Below are 15,414 nucleotides of genomic sequence, written 5' to 3'. Positions count from 1 at the left end.
ACTGTACTTACAGGGATGATCAACAAAGCTGCTTTATATGGAATCAGATCATTGACCATTGTTTACACGGACTGGCTGTAACTATTCAGGTTTTGGACAGAGAAACATGGTCTTTCTCCAGAACCTTCTGACATCCTTTAACTGGAGATTCCAAGGATGGAACCTATGATCTTCTGCATGTGCTTTATTACGAAATCACAGTCCCTCTCCAGAAGAGGTAACATCAAAAATCTACAGTAACTAGAATATATATCTGATTTTGAAAGATCTCTCTTTTGCTTTTAATTCTTCATCAACATTAAGGACTGATTCCAAATTGAGAGGCTCTTATCACTTTGTTGTGAATCATGCCAATTTGTAAATGCATCAGAAAATGCATACTGAAGGCCCACCTGACTTATTTGATTCTCTTGTAGGCTCTCCTGTAACTACTGTATGTGTAAGTCCCCCAAACATGAGCCAACAAATATACATACACCTCTCAGTTTACATGCATGGTAGATAAATTCAAAGATGAATCTCCCCAAGGTATTTTTTAAAGAATTGACAGCTGTGGGTCAAAATACACGAAACACTGGAACTCAGCGATTAGATCTTGACAATAATTTTTTTTTAAGGAGACAGAGCTGTGTATTATATATTTTGTAACACACACCCTATGTATGACCATTATACTAACTGAGCCATCCCTTCCCATCTAAGGTCTGTTTCCCTGACAGAGGATATGGTCAGTTGTGCTTTGCTGCACCTCTGTTTCCATGGGCACAAACCAGCATGTCCAAATAATGAACTAAGTCTGGAGACAGAAACATATTTTACTTTCTGGAAACCATCTGTTAAGCAAATGAAACTCCAGTGCTTTCCAAGTACTTTGGCCCAGATTACATCTTCAGCTAAATTATTGCATTATTTTACAATCCTATTTTCTTATATTTCTGAATTTATGTCCCCCCCCCAAATATTATCTTTTAAGTATTTCCTTGTTCTCCTTGGATAATTCAAGGTTATGACATCTCAAATGCTCATGCAACTTGGTAACTACAATAGCCATGTGTTACTTTCAGATATATATGAAAGGGGGTGGGCAATGAATAAAAGTAAGAGTTGCGACAAACTCATTTCCAGCACCATGACAACTACCGTATGTAAATCAGATGAAGGCTTTCTTTTGCTGTGACTACATTGCCTTCTTAAAGCTTGTAGTCTCAAGAAAATAATACTATAGATATTTTATATATAAGAGAGTACATAGAGATTATCTTCATTTAGGAAAAATGTTGTGTGTGAACTAGCCCTAAATTTCATATTTTAATGAACCTGAAAAAGTGTGCTCTCAAATAGTTCCACTTTTACCTAACAAAATTGTCTTCATCTAGTAGCAGAGTTAATGACTGGTCATGTTACATTTAAATAGTATTACAAAAAGTAACTTTTAAAAAATGTGTTAGATACAAACACAGAACAGAAAGCAAAGATGAGGGTACCAGATAAAATTCCAAAGTTAGTGGGCAGACAGACCATTCAGTGTTTCTTTTCCATGGGGCCTTCCTCTGATTCAATGGACCTTCTGTCACTGAAAGCAGCCTTCCGTTAGAGGCATGGAAACTTTGGATCCAACTCTGTATCTGTAGCTCAATATCAAGATTGGGGCAGACATGCCCCAATCTGTTCCATTAGCTATATCTATTCACAAATATATATCCAAACTGGACATCTGTACCCCAGCAGCAACAGGGAATTTCTGTGTGAAACTTCTGACTACAAAAACCCTCCAAATAACAGACTCTATCTCCTGTGCTGATTATTTAAATTTTCTACATAACTAAATACTGTCTACAGAAAGCTGGTGGCTTTAGTTGATGATCTGCATCAGAATGTAGACTAGGGCTGCCAAGTGGAGGCGGGAGGGCGGGTAACCCCCGCTTTGGAGGCCCGATTTCCACCGCTGCGGAATCGGGCCCCGGGGGGAATCCGCCCCCCTAAGCGCAGCATGGCTGCATCACCAGAGGTGATGCAACCACGTTGATCACGTTGGGGGCGTGGCCCGGATCATCGGAGGGAAAAGTCTATGGTTTTCCAGAGATCGGGGCCACGCCCTCAATGTGGTCAACATCGTGCGTAAAGAGGGGGAGCTTGCACTGTCCCCCAACTTCCACCCTGCTGCCAAAACCACTGCTACTGGGAGCTGTTGCTCTGGCACTGACACTGACACTGTGATGCTGGCAGCAAGGGTGGGAGGAGGAGCAGCCTGAGCCATGGGATCAGCACAGTTAGTGGGGGGGGGGAAGACCGTGGAGGTGGGGAGAGAAAAATGAGGGGGAAGAGCATCAGATAAAGAGGAAGGGATGAGGGACAGCAGGGGAGACAGCTTGAGTGACAGGACTACTGGGAGCTGTTGCTCTGGCACTGACAGTGTGATGCTGGCAGCAAGGGTGGGGGGAGGAGCAGCCTGAGCCATGGGAGCAGCACAGTTAGTGGGGGGGGAAAGACCCAAGGGGTGAGAGAAAAACAAAGGGGGAGAGAGAGATGGGAGGAGAGGGGAGGAAGCAAAGATAGGTGGAATGGGATTCCCCTCACTGCAAGTTTCTTTTTGGGTTCTCACTTGTAATCTCTAATCAAAACCGGGGGCTGGGATGCGGTGGCGCAAGGACGCGCTGCCGATCCCACGGCCGGCTTGGGGCGCTCCAGACGGCTGCAACCACCTAGATAGGTGGTTCGTTTTTGCAGCGGGGTAGCGCCATTTGGGCCGGATCAGGGACGGAGACGGCACGCTCCCCAGATGTTGAGGTGGGATCGCGTCCGTTTGCTCCGCCCCTGTTCCGTCCCACTCCCGTCCCAAATGGGCTCGTATGAACGGGGCCAAAAAAGAGCAGTTTTAATTACTATTCAACATTTTGAAATTGTGTAAAGTTACTATGTTTCACATACATGCGAAATCATTCTAGTGACTGGAAACATGCAAGCCAAAGTGCAGAATAATATATCTTTCAGAACATATAGAAGCATCCACAACTGATGAAGTTTCCTGTTTCCTCTGCTTTTAAATATCTATGTGTACCCAACACCACAAATAAATGTTCTCAAATCCCACAACCACAACCACCTATCCAAAATACAAAACCACAACCATGCATTCAAAATACAGTTTTGCAGATCGCCTTACCAACTTCAGTTATGTAAGGTTTTCCATCTGATGGCAGAGGAATATACTGGTTAGAGAAGAAGCTGCTGCCATACCCCAAGACGAAGCCTTCCAGTTTGATGCTCGGACTTGGTCGAATATATCTCATGCACACTGAATCTCCAGTAGCGTTGATCTGAACTTTCAGGCTTTGTCTCTTAACTGAGAAAAACACAGAAAACAATGTAAGAGGTTACCATTTCAGCATAAATTTGAGGTGTAAAAAGAACATGCATGTTTTGAATAATTATTATAGGTCAGGTCAAAAGGTTAATGGTGGCCCATAGCATTTCAAGTGATCCTTCAAAGTAATGATATCACCATTTATATGTAATATCAAATTTTCAGAGAACAAACATCTAAGTCCTCCTAACCCCCTGACCATAATTATTCATCTTGTCATATTCCATACAAGTAGACACAACCAAGTTGCAAAGCAGTGGCTAATTTATATGTAATCACGCCCTACTGGGAAACTGTTTGGCATCCTAGTTCTTCTTTTAGAGTAGGTAAAAAATGTTGCATCCACTCTTTGTGTGGTTATTCTTAAAGGAACCATGCCCCCTTCTAATTTTTGTATATTGAATCACATTTCATGGCTTATAGTGGCACTCTGAGAAAGATCCCATTTTGCACAAACAGAGCAGTGCAGAAATAGGAATATTACTGCTCTTTCAATAGGTGTTATATAGGTTTTTTAACAGAATCCCTTTAAAAATATTCTTCTTTTATTATGAACAGTTAAAAGACCACTAGGGACTCACATTGTTTGCCAATTGGTGTTAACAGTTCATGGGAAGATGGCTTTACTTCTGTTTGTTACTTTCTTAGAAACTAGCTGTAATTCTTAATATTCTGAAAAAAATCTGTCAGCCATAGAAATCCAGCTTGGAGAACATATGTAACCCAGTTGCCAGTTACTGTTTAGACACCTCACTATGTATCCTTATCACAGAAATGCATTCATGACATTTTCTAACAACTGTATGTTCAAAATAACAATAAATAAAAACAGCAAATTGCAATAAAGCCATAAATTTACCACTGAAACTGAGCATCAACTAGCAGCAGGAGACTGATTCCCGATACTGAAACAGAGGCTTTCTGGCATCAGGTTTTGACTGAGAAATTTGGTCACTGTTACACTATTAGATTTATTTATCACTCTGATGCATTCCCTGATGCAGAGCCAATATCCTAACTCCTAGTAACATTACCCAGTCTTGGCTAGTTTTTGCAAAACATTCACACTAATTAAATGATATTGTCACATATGCTGTTCAAGTAATTGGAAGGTGCCTGTTCTTACCAAATGACAGATAGTAATTTCTCTTCCAGATAATGGTATTTTTAGGAAACAAGCACAATTCAATCAGTCTCTAAGTGTTGCTTGGCCCAAAGCACAAAAGTCAAAGAGTAAGTTTAATTAGGCTCTGAATTTGAGCCAACAGGCACGCATTAATTCCTCACTTTGTTTGTAATGCATAACATAAGCATCAAAAAAGTACAAGCAGGGAACCAACAAGGATTAGTGGGGGGTATCTCATTTCCCCCTCATGAAATAGTTTCCTTCCCTTTACTGAAAGCCCCCACAGCCTCTACTTTTCCTTCTTCCTTCTCCTTCCCACCCAGCAGCCAACTTATTTGCCTCCCATATTCAGCTTTTATCCCTTCCAGCTGCTTCTACATGGAAAAACTGTGGCCCAGTTGTGCAGTACCACCTGCTGGGCCAGATCCTCATGGTACAGAAGCTGCAAGGACTTGTAGGGGGCACCTCACTTCCCCCTATATCTGCCTCCCCACCCTATTTCCCTTTTCCCTCCTTCCTTCTTCTCCCCTTTCTCTGCATCACGGTCTCCTTCTCACCTATCAACTCACCCACTCATCAACCTATCTTTTATCGGCCTCCCATATTCAACTGTATTTATTTGGAAATCAAGTGATTCAATATCACACACTGATCTAAACATGACCGTCCCTCTCTAAAGCCTGTTTGTTCCTGTCTCAAAAGACCTTCCTGCTCCATCCAGTCTTTTAGCTTCCACTGTAAGTGTTTTGAATAAAGCTTACTTATTATACTTAGCAGACTGATCGGCCTATAATTAATAGGATCCTCTCTGTTCCCTTTCTTGTAAATAGGCACTATTATTGCCACCCCCCAGTCTTTAGGTATTCTACCAGTTCTATCTATAGTTGTAAATAAGGTAGCAAGAACTGGAACGCACCACTCGAGGTTCCTCTTGATCAGGTCTGCACATATAAGATCAGAACCTGGGGCTTTGTTGGAACTCAGGGTCTGTATGAGCAACTGTATTTATTATTTATTTACTTCATCTATACCCCATCTTTCTCCCCAATAGGAACCAAAGCAGCTTACATCATTCTTCTCTCCTTTGTATTCTCACACAAACTCTGGCTGCAATCACATACACTAAATAATCAACTTTCAATGCACTTTCTAGCTGTGAACTGGCAAAATCCAGTTGGAAACTGCATTGAAAGTGGATTGAAAGAGGATTATTTAGTGAGGGTGATCACAGCCCCTGTGAGGTAAGTTAGGCTGGAAGTATGTGACTGGCCCAAGATCACCTGAGTTTTCCATGGCAGACTGGGGATTTGAACCTGGCACTATCAGGTACTAGTCTGAGGCTACAGTCACACACACTGAATAATCCATTTTCAATCCACTTTCAGTGCACTTTCCAAGGTCCCGCGGCAAGCCGGGCGTTTGATCACCGGCGCGTCCTTGCGCCGGCACAACCCCGGCCCATAGCCAAACTGTGCATGCTCCGACATGCGCAGTTCAGCCGGCTCCCGGTCAGGGCCGTGTTTTCTCCCCGGCGTTTGATCGTGCCGGGGAGAAAAGGCGCCGCGGCCAGGGGATCCGTGGGATCCCGCCGCGGCGTCTCAACGTTGGCGCAGCTTCCCCAACTGAATTTTTACTGTGTGAACTGGGAAAATCTAGTTGGGAAATGCATTGAAAGTGGATTGAAAGTGGATTATTTAGTGTGTGTGGCCACAGCCTGAAGCTCTCATTGCTACACCACACTGGTTTTTGTATTGTGGTTGCTGTTCAACACTAGCAAGCAGCCAGACATGGAAGAGTAGTAAGTGGCCTGGTAGTTGCTGCCAGGCCTGGCCCTGATGAGTCCTCCCTCAAAGGCCAAAACAGCCTTGGAAAGGCCCCCTTCCCCTGCCTTTGACTGACAGAACCCAAGCCTGGAAACTGTTGTGGTTGCCTAGCAATGGCCACTGAAGGCATTTGTAGAAAGATCTGTTTTCTCCAGTCTCCGCATTTAAGTGTCCTCAGATTTTGCCAGGTTGAGAATTAGAATATACAAATGGGGGCCTGCAAATTGCACAGTGGGGGGGGGGAATCCCTTCCTTCTCAATACTGCTGCTGCTGGGCCCAGGGTGGCTCCCAGACTGCCATCACTGGGGTTGAGCCTGAAGGGGCTCCTGGATACATAGTGTATAGTGCATACATAGACAAAGCTCTTTATTTGTGGAGGGGTATAAACTGAAGCTGCCATCCTCCACCTTGTCCTGGTCCCAAGCAAAGCACCAGAGGGTGTTGTAGCGGGTGTTTGCAGCAGTGGTGGCAGTCCCCCCTCCCCCCACCTCCAATGTCACCAACATGTGGTGAGGATAGTGGATGCTGCCAGGCCAGAGGAACTGTGTGTGCAAACTCAGACAATGCTCCTCCATTCATGGTGGATTTAATCCCCCCCTTCCATTTTAAAAAAGGTTTTAGATTTTTCTGCAAGCCTGTCCCACCCCACATTTGTAGGAAAATCTGCCTTCAGTTAGTGTAGCCCTGATCTGAAGATATAAGTATCTGCCGATCAAGCTCCAGTTGGCTGTTAGAATATAAGATGAAGCTTTTACTTTAAAACATGCAAATGTGCATGCATTATGTGCTGAAGAACATTCTAGCAACAATTTATTATAGTTAATTAACCTGTATAGTCACAAGGTCCTATCTGTCACCATGCTAAAATTTAGGAGATATTTCCCCCCACAAATGTCATCCAGCACTGTCTTCCGTCATTGAGGAGGGAGCTGAAGTGAGACAGAGTAATAATATGGGCTGCTCTTAAAATAACCCTGCATTTGACCTACTGGTTAACACAAACATTACTCAAGTAAAATTTTCCACTCCTTCTGAGGATGCACCCTTTCACCACTACAGCAGGGTCTACTTCAGAGAACACCTCAGAAAGGGGTGGGCTTAGCCATGGGCCATGAGTCTAACCCCTCCACCAATAGAGGGGGAAAGAACAAGAGTAAGAGGTGGCTATGCCCAGCATCTCAGGGCTCAGGCAGGCCAGCAGGTGGTAGACAGCTTGGCAATCACTAAGTGCACCCGTCCCCCATCTCTTCTGGGGCTCAGGCAGTAGCTGGCTTGGCAGCTGCCATATGAACCTACTTTTATGGGAGAGGGACTAAAAATTATGACATCTTCATTTTCAGCCCAGAAGAAGAAGAAGAGATTGGATTTATACCCTGCCCTTCACTACCCAAAGGAGTCTCAGAACGGCTTACAAACTCTTTTCCCTTCCCCTCCCCACAACAGACACCCTGTGAGGTAGGTGGGGCTGAGAGAGCTCTTGACAGAAACAGCTCTTTTTCAAGAACAGCTCTTATCAGAACCACGGCTTCCCCAAGGTCATCCAGCCAGGTGCAAGTGGAGAATCAAACCCTGTTCTCCCAGATTAGAGTCCGCGAACTTAACCACTACACCAAACTGGCTCTCTAAATGATAAAGTCCAAAATTCTTTAGAAAACAGACTCTGTGACACTGTAAGAACATCAGGATATTTGTTTCTAACCGATAGTCCAGCATCCTGTTTCTAGAATCTCTGCCAACCAGCTAGACTTGACAGGCTGCCTGATGCTTGCTTTTTATTGGTGTTTGTCCTATTTTCAATTTGGGATGGATTCATCAGTGTGAAAAAATAATAAGCGTATTTATCATGTTAAGCTTCTTTTAATACTTAATTCTAGTAGGTTTGATTCTTTACACCACTATATCACTTATACAATTCAGAATTATTTGTGATCTAGTGTTCTGCAAGATATGATAAAGAGAAGATTTTAAAAGAGGATCGACATCCAGCTTCCTGTATCTTGTTCTGCTTTGTTCTGTTTATCACTCTGATATTAGTCTTGAGCAGTGTTCCCTCTAAGCTGAGTTAGTGTGAGCTAGCTCACAGGTGTTTTTTTTTTGCTTCCAGCTCACACATTTTTGTCTTTGCTCAGGAAAGATGGTTCCAGAGCAAATTAATTTATGCAGTAGTCGAATCACTTGCTCACGACTTTAATTCCAGTAGCTCACAAAGTAGATTTTTTGCTTACAAGACTCCACAGCTTAGAGGGAGCATTGGTCTTGAGGTTTCATTATCAGTGTTGACATTATTCTCATGTTTTTGTAACCTACACTGGTTGAGACAATTGCATTTGCTTCCATGTTACTTGATTATCATTCTTTCTATTCTTCATAACCTAGCTCACTTTTTGTGTGGTACATTTAATGTAATACAGCTTGCTTTTGTATAATTAAGTTTATACTAACATAAATTTAAAACACTATTATATAACGGTTGTTTAATTGTTTATTGAACAATATTCAAATTTACAACATTAGCATTTCCCAGACAGAAACAGAATTTTTATTTCCAGGAGCTAATTTGTGCAGCCTGGCAACATGGTGGTTGTGCTTTATTTTGATTTCTTCCAATATCTGGCATATCCTCATGTAATTTTATTGAATATAATTCTCATTTCAGGAAAGGGGGGAAGTATTCTCAACAGAGACATAAAGACAAAAGCAGAAGACTGTTTCTGAGGTTTAGTGTAAGGAAAAAGCTATTCGTATCCACAGTTTGGGAAGAACATATTTTTATACATACATAATAGAAATCAAGTGTTTGGCTGTAAAACTTTGCAAGTTTTTTGGAGAATAAAATCTTTCCGAACTACTTTGATTTGGATGCCAGTTTGTCAGTAATTCAGGCAAAAGAGGTGGTCTCTATGAACGATGCTGACAGAATCCTGGAGAATGTGAGGAACACCATCTGAAGCTTAGATAGCTGTCCCTTATTGCTGGTGAAATCATGTGAGGAGGTAGTCAAGGCATCAGTCCTGCAAACTGTGAATACCTTATTGGCTGACATGGTCTTTCATAAAAGCTTGAAAGAGGCTGTGATTTGATTATTGTCGAAAAAAGCCTTCAATGGCTAGCAAATTATAGACCAGTTCCCAATTTAGGGAAGATTATTGAACAAGTTGTGGCAGAGCAACTCCAGAGGCATCTGGATAACACATTTTCCCTTGACCCTTTCCAGTCTGGCTTTAGGCCTGCTTTGGTACAGAGATTGATTTGGATTATCTCCATTTACAGCTGGATAAGGGTAATGTGTTCTTGTTGCTACCACTGGAACCTTTCACACCATTTTATTGCATGTGGAGAGAGATGTGGAACTGGTAGGATAGTGAAGTGGTTTGAATCTTTTTTATCAAATCAAACCCAAAAGGTAGTGATAGGTGAGGTGGAATCAGAACCATAGGAATTAGTACAGGGAGTATCACAATGACTGTTATCTGTTTGGTGATCTATTTGCTGATCTAGCTATGCTAATCTACGTTACAGAGATTTTCAGTGCAATCCTAAACATACTGTTGACTCAGAAGTTGAATACAATGGTACATACTCACTAATAAGTGTGTTTAGGATCGCAGCCCTTGTATACTACATCTGAAGGGAAACTAATTAAGGGAAATTCACACACCCATATCCTTGATTACAGCTGAGCAATAAAGAGGAAGAAAACCTTCACCTCTAGATAAAGTATTCTTACTTTTAAAGGTAAACAAGATAAAAGTCAGGCCTACAAGGATCATGCCCAGCCCTGCCTGTGAAAAACCACACCAAGATACACTTACTGACACAGCTTCAGGCACTATCCACCTAGTGGAAGCCGGACATTGGGTTCTGTTGCCCTGCATGACTTTCTGACCAGTCAATAATTCCATAAGGTTCCCCCGACTTTTCCTTTTTTAATATGCCTTTGTAGTTGTTCAGCTGCACAGTGGAGTCTGACTCTTCACCACCCCATGGACCACATCATGCTAGGCCCTACTGTCCTCTGTCGTCCTCTGGAGTTTGCTCAACTTCATGTTCGTTGCATTGATAACACTGTCTAACCATCTCATCCTTTGTCATTCCTTTCTTCTTTGACCTTCAGTCTTTCCCAGCATCAGGGTATTCTCCAGTGACTGCTCCCTTCTCATTTGGTGGCCAAAGTATTTGAGCTTCAGCTTCAGTATCTGGCCTTCCAGGGAACAGTCAGGGTTGATTTCTTTTAAGATTGACTGACTCCAGCACCATAATTCAAAAGCATCTATTCTTTGGCGCTTGGCCTTCCTTATGGTCCATTTCTCATAGCCATACATTACTACTGGGAATACCATTGCTTTGACTATACGGGCTTTTGTTGGCAGGGTGATGTCTCTACTTTTTATTATGCTGTCTAGGTTTGCCATCGCTTTCCTCCCAAGGAGCAGGCGTCTTTTAATTTCATGGCTGCGGTCACCATCTGCAGTGAACTTGGATCCCGGGAACATGCTATCTGTCACTGCTTCCATGACTTCCCCTTCTATTTGCCACGGAGTGATGGGTCCAGATGCCATGATCTTAGTTTTTTTTTATGTTGAGTTTCAAGCCCACTTTTGCACTCTCCTCTTTCACCCTCAGCAAGAGGCTCTTGAGGTCCTCTTCACTTTCTGCCATTAGAGTGGTATCGTCTGCATATCAGAGGCTGTTGATGTTTTTCCCAGCAACCTTAATTTCAGCGTGTGATTAATCCAGGCCAACATTTTGCATGATGTACTCTGCATATAAATTAAATAAGCAGGGTGACAATATACATCCTTGTCATACTCCTTTTCCTATGCTAAACCAATCAGTTGTTCCATATCCGGTTCTAACTGTCGCTTCTTGACCCTTATACAGGTTTCTCAGGAGATATGTGAGGTGGTCTGGTACTCCCATCTCTTTAAGGACCTGCCATAGTTTGTTGTGATCCACACAATCAAAGGCTTTAGCATAGTCAATGAAGCAGAAGTAGATCTTTTTCTGGTGCTCTCTTGCTTTCTCCATAATCCAGCGAATGTTGGCAATATGGTCTCTACTTCCTCTACCTCTTTGAAACCCAGCTTGAATTTCTGGCAGTTCTCTATCCACATAGTGCTGAAGCCTAGCTTGTAGGATCTTGAGCATGACCTTGCTAGCGTGTGAAATGAGTGCAATTGTGTGACAGTTTGAACATTCCTTGGCATTGCCCTTCTTTGGGATTGGAATGTAAATGCAGTATCCCTTGCCCTCACTTTATGTATTGTCCATGGGACATCCAGTTCTTTATTTAGGTCTCAAACAGCACTGAGGTGAGTGGGACATTGCCCCTTTTGCCTAATGGAGCAGCTGCCCTTGTGCTACTGTAACCTCAAGTCTAGATTATACTACATAGGCATGCCTTTAAAGACAACTCAGAAATTTCAATTAGTACAGAACTCAGCTGCCTGGAGGTTGATTGGAGCTGGACCTGTAGCCACAGGGGAGCCAACAGGGGTGATGCCCCACCAAACATCTTTCATGCTGCATCAATGAATAGTGTTCCTCTTCCTCATCCCATCTGGTGCCCTGGCACCTAATTTCAAGGCTCTGAGTGCAACTGTGGGGCTACAATCTTCAGGAATATCTTGGGTCATCCTAGGCTCCTCAGTAGGAAATAACACAGAATGGAAAAGCAACAGGATTCCTAGAACAGCCAGGATAGAGAGTATCCATTTCTCCCTTGTAATTGAGCAGTGGCTGCATACCAGCAGTTTCCCTTGTGTGGTAAAAACTCTAAGAGGAGAGACTGAGGCTGAGGTCAGACAAGCAGTTTGATCCAATGTGGTTTACTGTTCCCTCCCAGATTTAAAGTGCACAACAAGACAGCCACACCTGGCTCCCATTCCCCAGTCATCACCACCAGGGGTCATTTCGTAGAAAAAGAGCTGCAGGAGCTCATTAGCATATGGTATGCTAATGAGCTACTAGGCTATTAGCATATGCCATGCCCCCTGACATCACCGGAAGTGATGTCAGAAGGGGAAGCAAAAGGGGGAGAAGGCATCTTCAAAAGCCTCCCCTCCCCTTCCCCAGCTGGCCTGGGGGGGAGCGAAGAGAGAAGGAGTTTAAACACTAGAGTTGGGCCACAGAAGGAGGAAAGAGGGAAGGAAAGAGAGAGAGTAGAGAGAAGGAAAGAAGGAAGGAAAGCAGGAAAGAAAGAGAAAGAAAGAAGGAAGGAAAGAGAGAATAAAAAGAGAGAAGGAAAGAGGGAAAGAAAGAGAAGGGAAGAAGGAGGGAAAGAAAGAGAGAGAAGGGAAGAAGGAGGCAAAGGTGAAAAAAGAGAAGAGAAGAAGGTGGGAAAGAAAGAAAGAGAGAAGGGAAGGAGGGAAAGGAGGAAAAAGAGAAGAAGGGAGAGAGGCTCCCCCCCCCACCCACCCATCAAGCCCCTGCCACCGCCACCCCCGTGGATCCCTTACCACTTTGACACGGGCCGGGGAAGCCGGCGGTGGGGCTCTCCAGGTCTCCCCCAAGCCGCAGCGCTTCTGCATGGGCCCAGGAGACCCGGCTGCGGGGCTCTCTGGGCCTCCCCCTGGCCCCAGCGCTTTGGTGCGGGCCTGGGGGACCTGGCGGCAGGGCTCCTCGGGCCTCCCCCCGGCTCCAGTGCTGTAGTAAGGTGAACAAAAATGAAAAGACCAAGAGAGAATGGGGAGATAAAATCACATTGGAGTGCAGGGTTGACTACATGAGGCTGGAAGGAGACCCAAAACACACACTGTGGGAGGGGAGCTTGCTGGTGATGTAATGATGTCACTGGCAACACACTGATTTCAGTTCTGGTCACACCAGAAATGACAACAGTGTGTTGGGATCCCGATAAGCACTCCTCCCATCCCCCTCCATTTTTCTTCTGCCACTCAGTAGATGGATTTCCTGTTCCCAGCACAGACTTGACAAGCTTATTGGAGAGGGGTCAAAGCAAAAGAGAGAGGGGGTGGGAAAATAATGTTCTAAAGTAGTACAAGTCAGCATGTGAATGGGGAGTAAATTTCTAATCTTGGTAAGTGCAGAGGTCATTTCGGGGGGGATCGCGGGGGATCGCAGTTCCCCCGGGTGAGGTACAGGGGGCGGGGCACATGACGAAGCCCCGCCCCCTGATTCCGGCCGCCCCGATTCCGGCCCTCATTCAGCAAGGAGGAGGCAGGAGAAGAGAGAGGGTAAGTTGCTTCCTCCCTGCCTCTCCCCACCCCTGCCTGCCTGGGGCCAGGGAGGTCCTTCGCGGGGCTTCCTTGCACTCCCGCCGGCCTTGCAGGTCCACCGCCGGGCCCCTCATGGGGCTCGGCAGTGGAGTTGCAAGGCCAGTGGCGGCGGCCGGGACCGTTGGGGGCGGGGTGTGTGGCCTTATGACACACTTCCGGTGATGTCAGGGGGTGTGGCATATGCTAATGAGTTATGCTAATGAGTTCCCTTAGCTCTTTTTCTACGAAACGACCCCTGGGTAAGTGCCTTTGCTGGCCTGGTTGAAGCAACCCTGCAGAGGGAAGTCCCTGCTCCAAGAGCCTTAGACTACTTTAGAGTGTGGTGCATGCTTGCTTATCAAAAATCTGCCTGGATTTCATTGGGCTGGCTTTTGCAGAAATGTACTTTCAGTAAAGCCTCTAAGTCTTTGGCTTTGTGCCCTGCTGTCATCCGATCTGTGACAATTGAAACTATGTATGGGTTGTGACTTCTTTTTAAGTGAAAATCATTGTTTTAAGAGACATTTGACCAAACTGAATCCACATTTAAAAAAATCTGCTTTTGATCGGCCTTTTATAGCACTGAACCTAACCTTAAACTGCTATCCCCTCCCAAAAAGTGTGCTGTGCAATAGAGGCTAATTTACTGTGAAATCAGTTGGCTTTCCCATGTGAAGACCTACTTGAATATCTCCTGCCATTGCAAGAAGTCAGTTGCTCTCTAAAGTGCCTGAGCACTGTCACTTTACAAAGTAATCTTACTCTTCACTTATTATAAAGTCAATGAGATAAGACATTAACTTCAATAAGATCTGGTCTGTGCTTCTGGAGTAATTTCTGGCACAGACAGCCAAATACAGCTTTCTCAAAATTTTATCTCCTACTGGCAATTTTAATACAGCATATTTTCTTGCCTTTCAGAAATTATATAAAGCTTGAGAATTTACTGAGTAGTAAGTGCCGCATGATGGAGTGAGCTCCCATCTCTAGTTCCAGCTCCTGCCAACCTAGCAGTTCGAAAGCAAGAAATTGCAAGTAGATAAATAGGTACCACTTGGGTGGGAAGGTAAGTGTTCCGTGCGCCTTTGTGTTTAGTCATGCCGGCCACATGACCACGGAAACGTCTTCAGACAGCGCTGGCTCTTCGGCTTTGAAACGGAGATGAGCACCACAACCCTAGAGTCAGATTCGACTGGCTTTCGAGCAAGGGAACCTTTACCTTTACCTTTAAGTGTGCAGTAGGAGATGTGGGATGGTCTTGTCAGATCAGGTAGGCTAAGCAGGGCTGGATGGGGGACCACCAACGAAGCATAAATAAATAAAATAAAACAAACCCTTCAGTACATAGAAAGCTAGATGACAGGGAGAAAGAACTCTGGCTTCATCTTTTCCCTGGCATGCTAGTTGTCTATGCATGTGTCAAGGCTGACCCTGCCTTGATGCAGTGACATAACCAAGCTTAACCTGGGTTTGATTCCAGTCACTCCCCAGTGACACATGCCATGAGTAAAACGGCTTTAGTGAAGGAATTCAAGTAATGATTTAAAAATCATTACATATAGTTCAGTGGCAGTCAAGATGAACAGAAAAACGACAGCTAAACTGGCTAACTACTTATTCAATTCTTACAGCAGAGACATTGGTTTCTTATAGCTAAAGCATGATGTTCCAGAGCATACAAGTATCTTTGGGCTGTATGGGTGGGGTGAGTGGAGGAAAGTAAGGAATGCAAAGGGAAATGGGGTGTCTACTCTCATTATAGGCTATAGAGAAAGGAGGTCATAAACCCCTTACCTTCTCCAACCAATCACAGGGCTGTCTCCATGGTATAGTTTGGAGAGGACCATTCTCTCTCCCCCCCCCCCCCCCCACCGAGTCGGCAT

General features: G+C 44.3%; 1 protein-coding gene across 1 annotated transcript in view; it reads right to left on the bottom strand.

The window, feature by feature from the left end:
• The window catches only part of ABI3BP (ABI family member 3 binding protein), a 237,506-nt gene that overhangs the window by 178,492 nt on the left and 43,600 nt on the right, over positions 1 to 15,414 (bottom strand). Inside the window, exon 2 of the mRNA XM_015410582.1 lies at positions 3,164 to 3,343. Within this exon, the coding sequence (XP_015266068.1) occupies positions 3,164 to 3,343 (180 nt within the window). The remainder of the gene's footprint in view (positions 1 to 3,163; positions 3,344 to 15,414) is intronic.

This window comes from Gekko japonicus, unplaced genomic scaffold, assembly GCF_001447785.1.
Source record: "Gekko japonicus isolate JY-2015 unplaced genomic scaffold, Gekko_japonicus_V1.1 scaffold241, whole genome shotgun sequence".
NCBI classification, from domain to species: domain Eukaryota; kingdom Metazoa; phylum Chordata; class Lepidosauria; order Squamata; family Gekkonidae; genus Gekko; species Gekko japonicus.
Note: the sequence above shows the minus strand (reverse complement) of the source record. Positions and strands in the feature narration are given on the sequence as shown.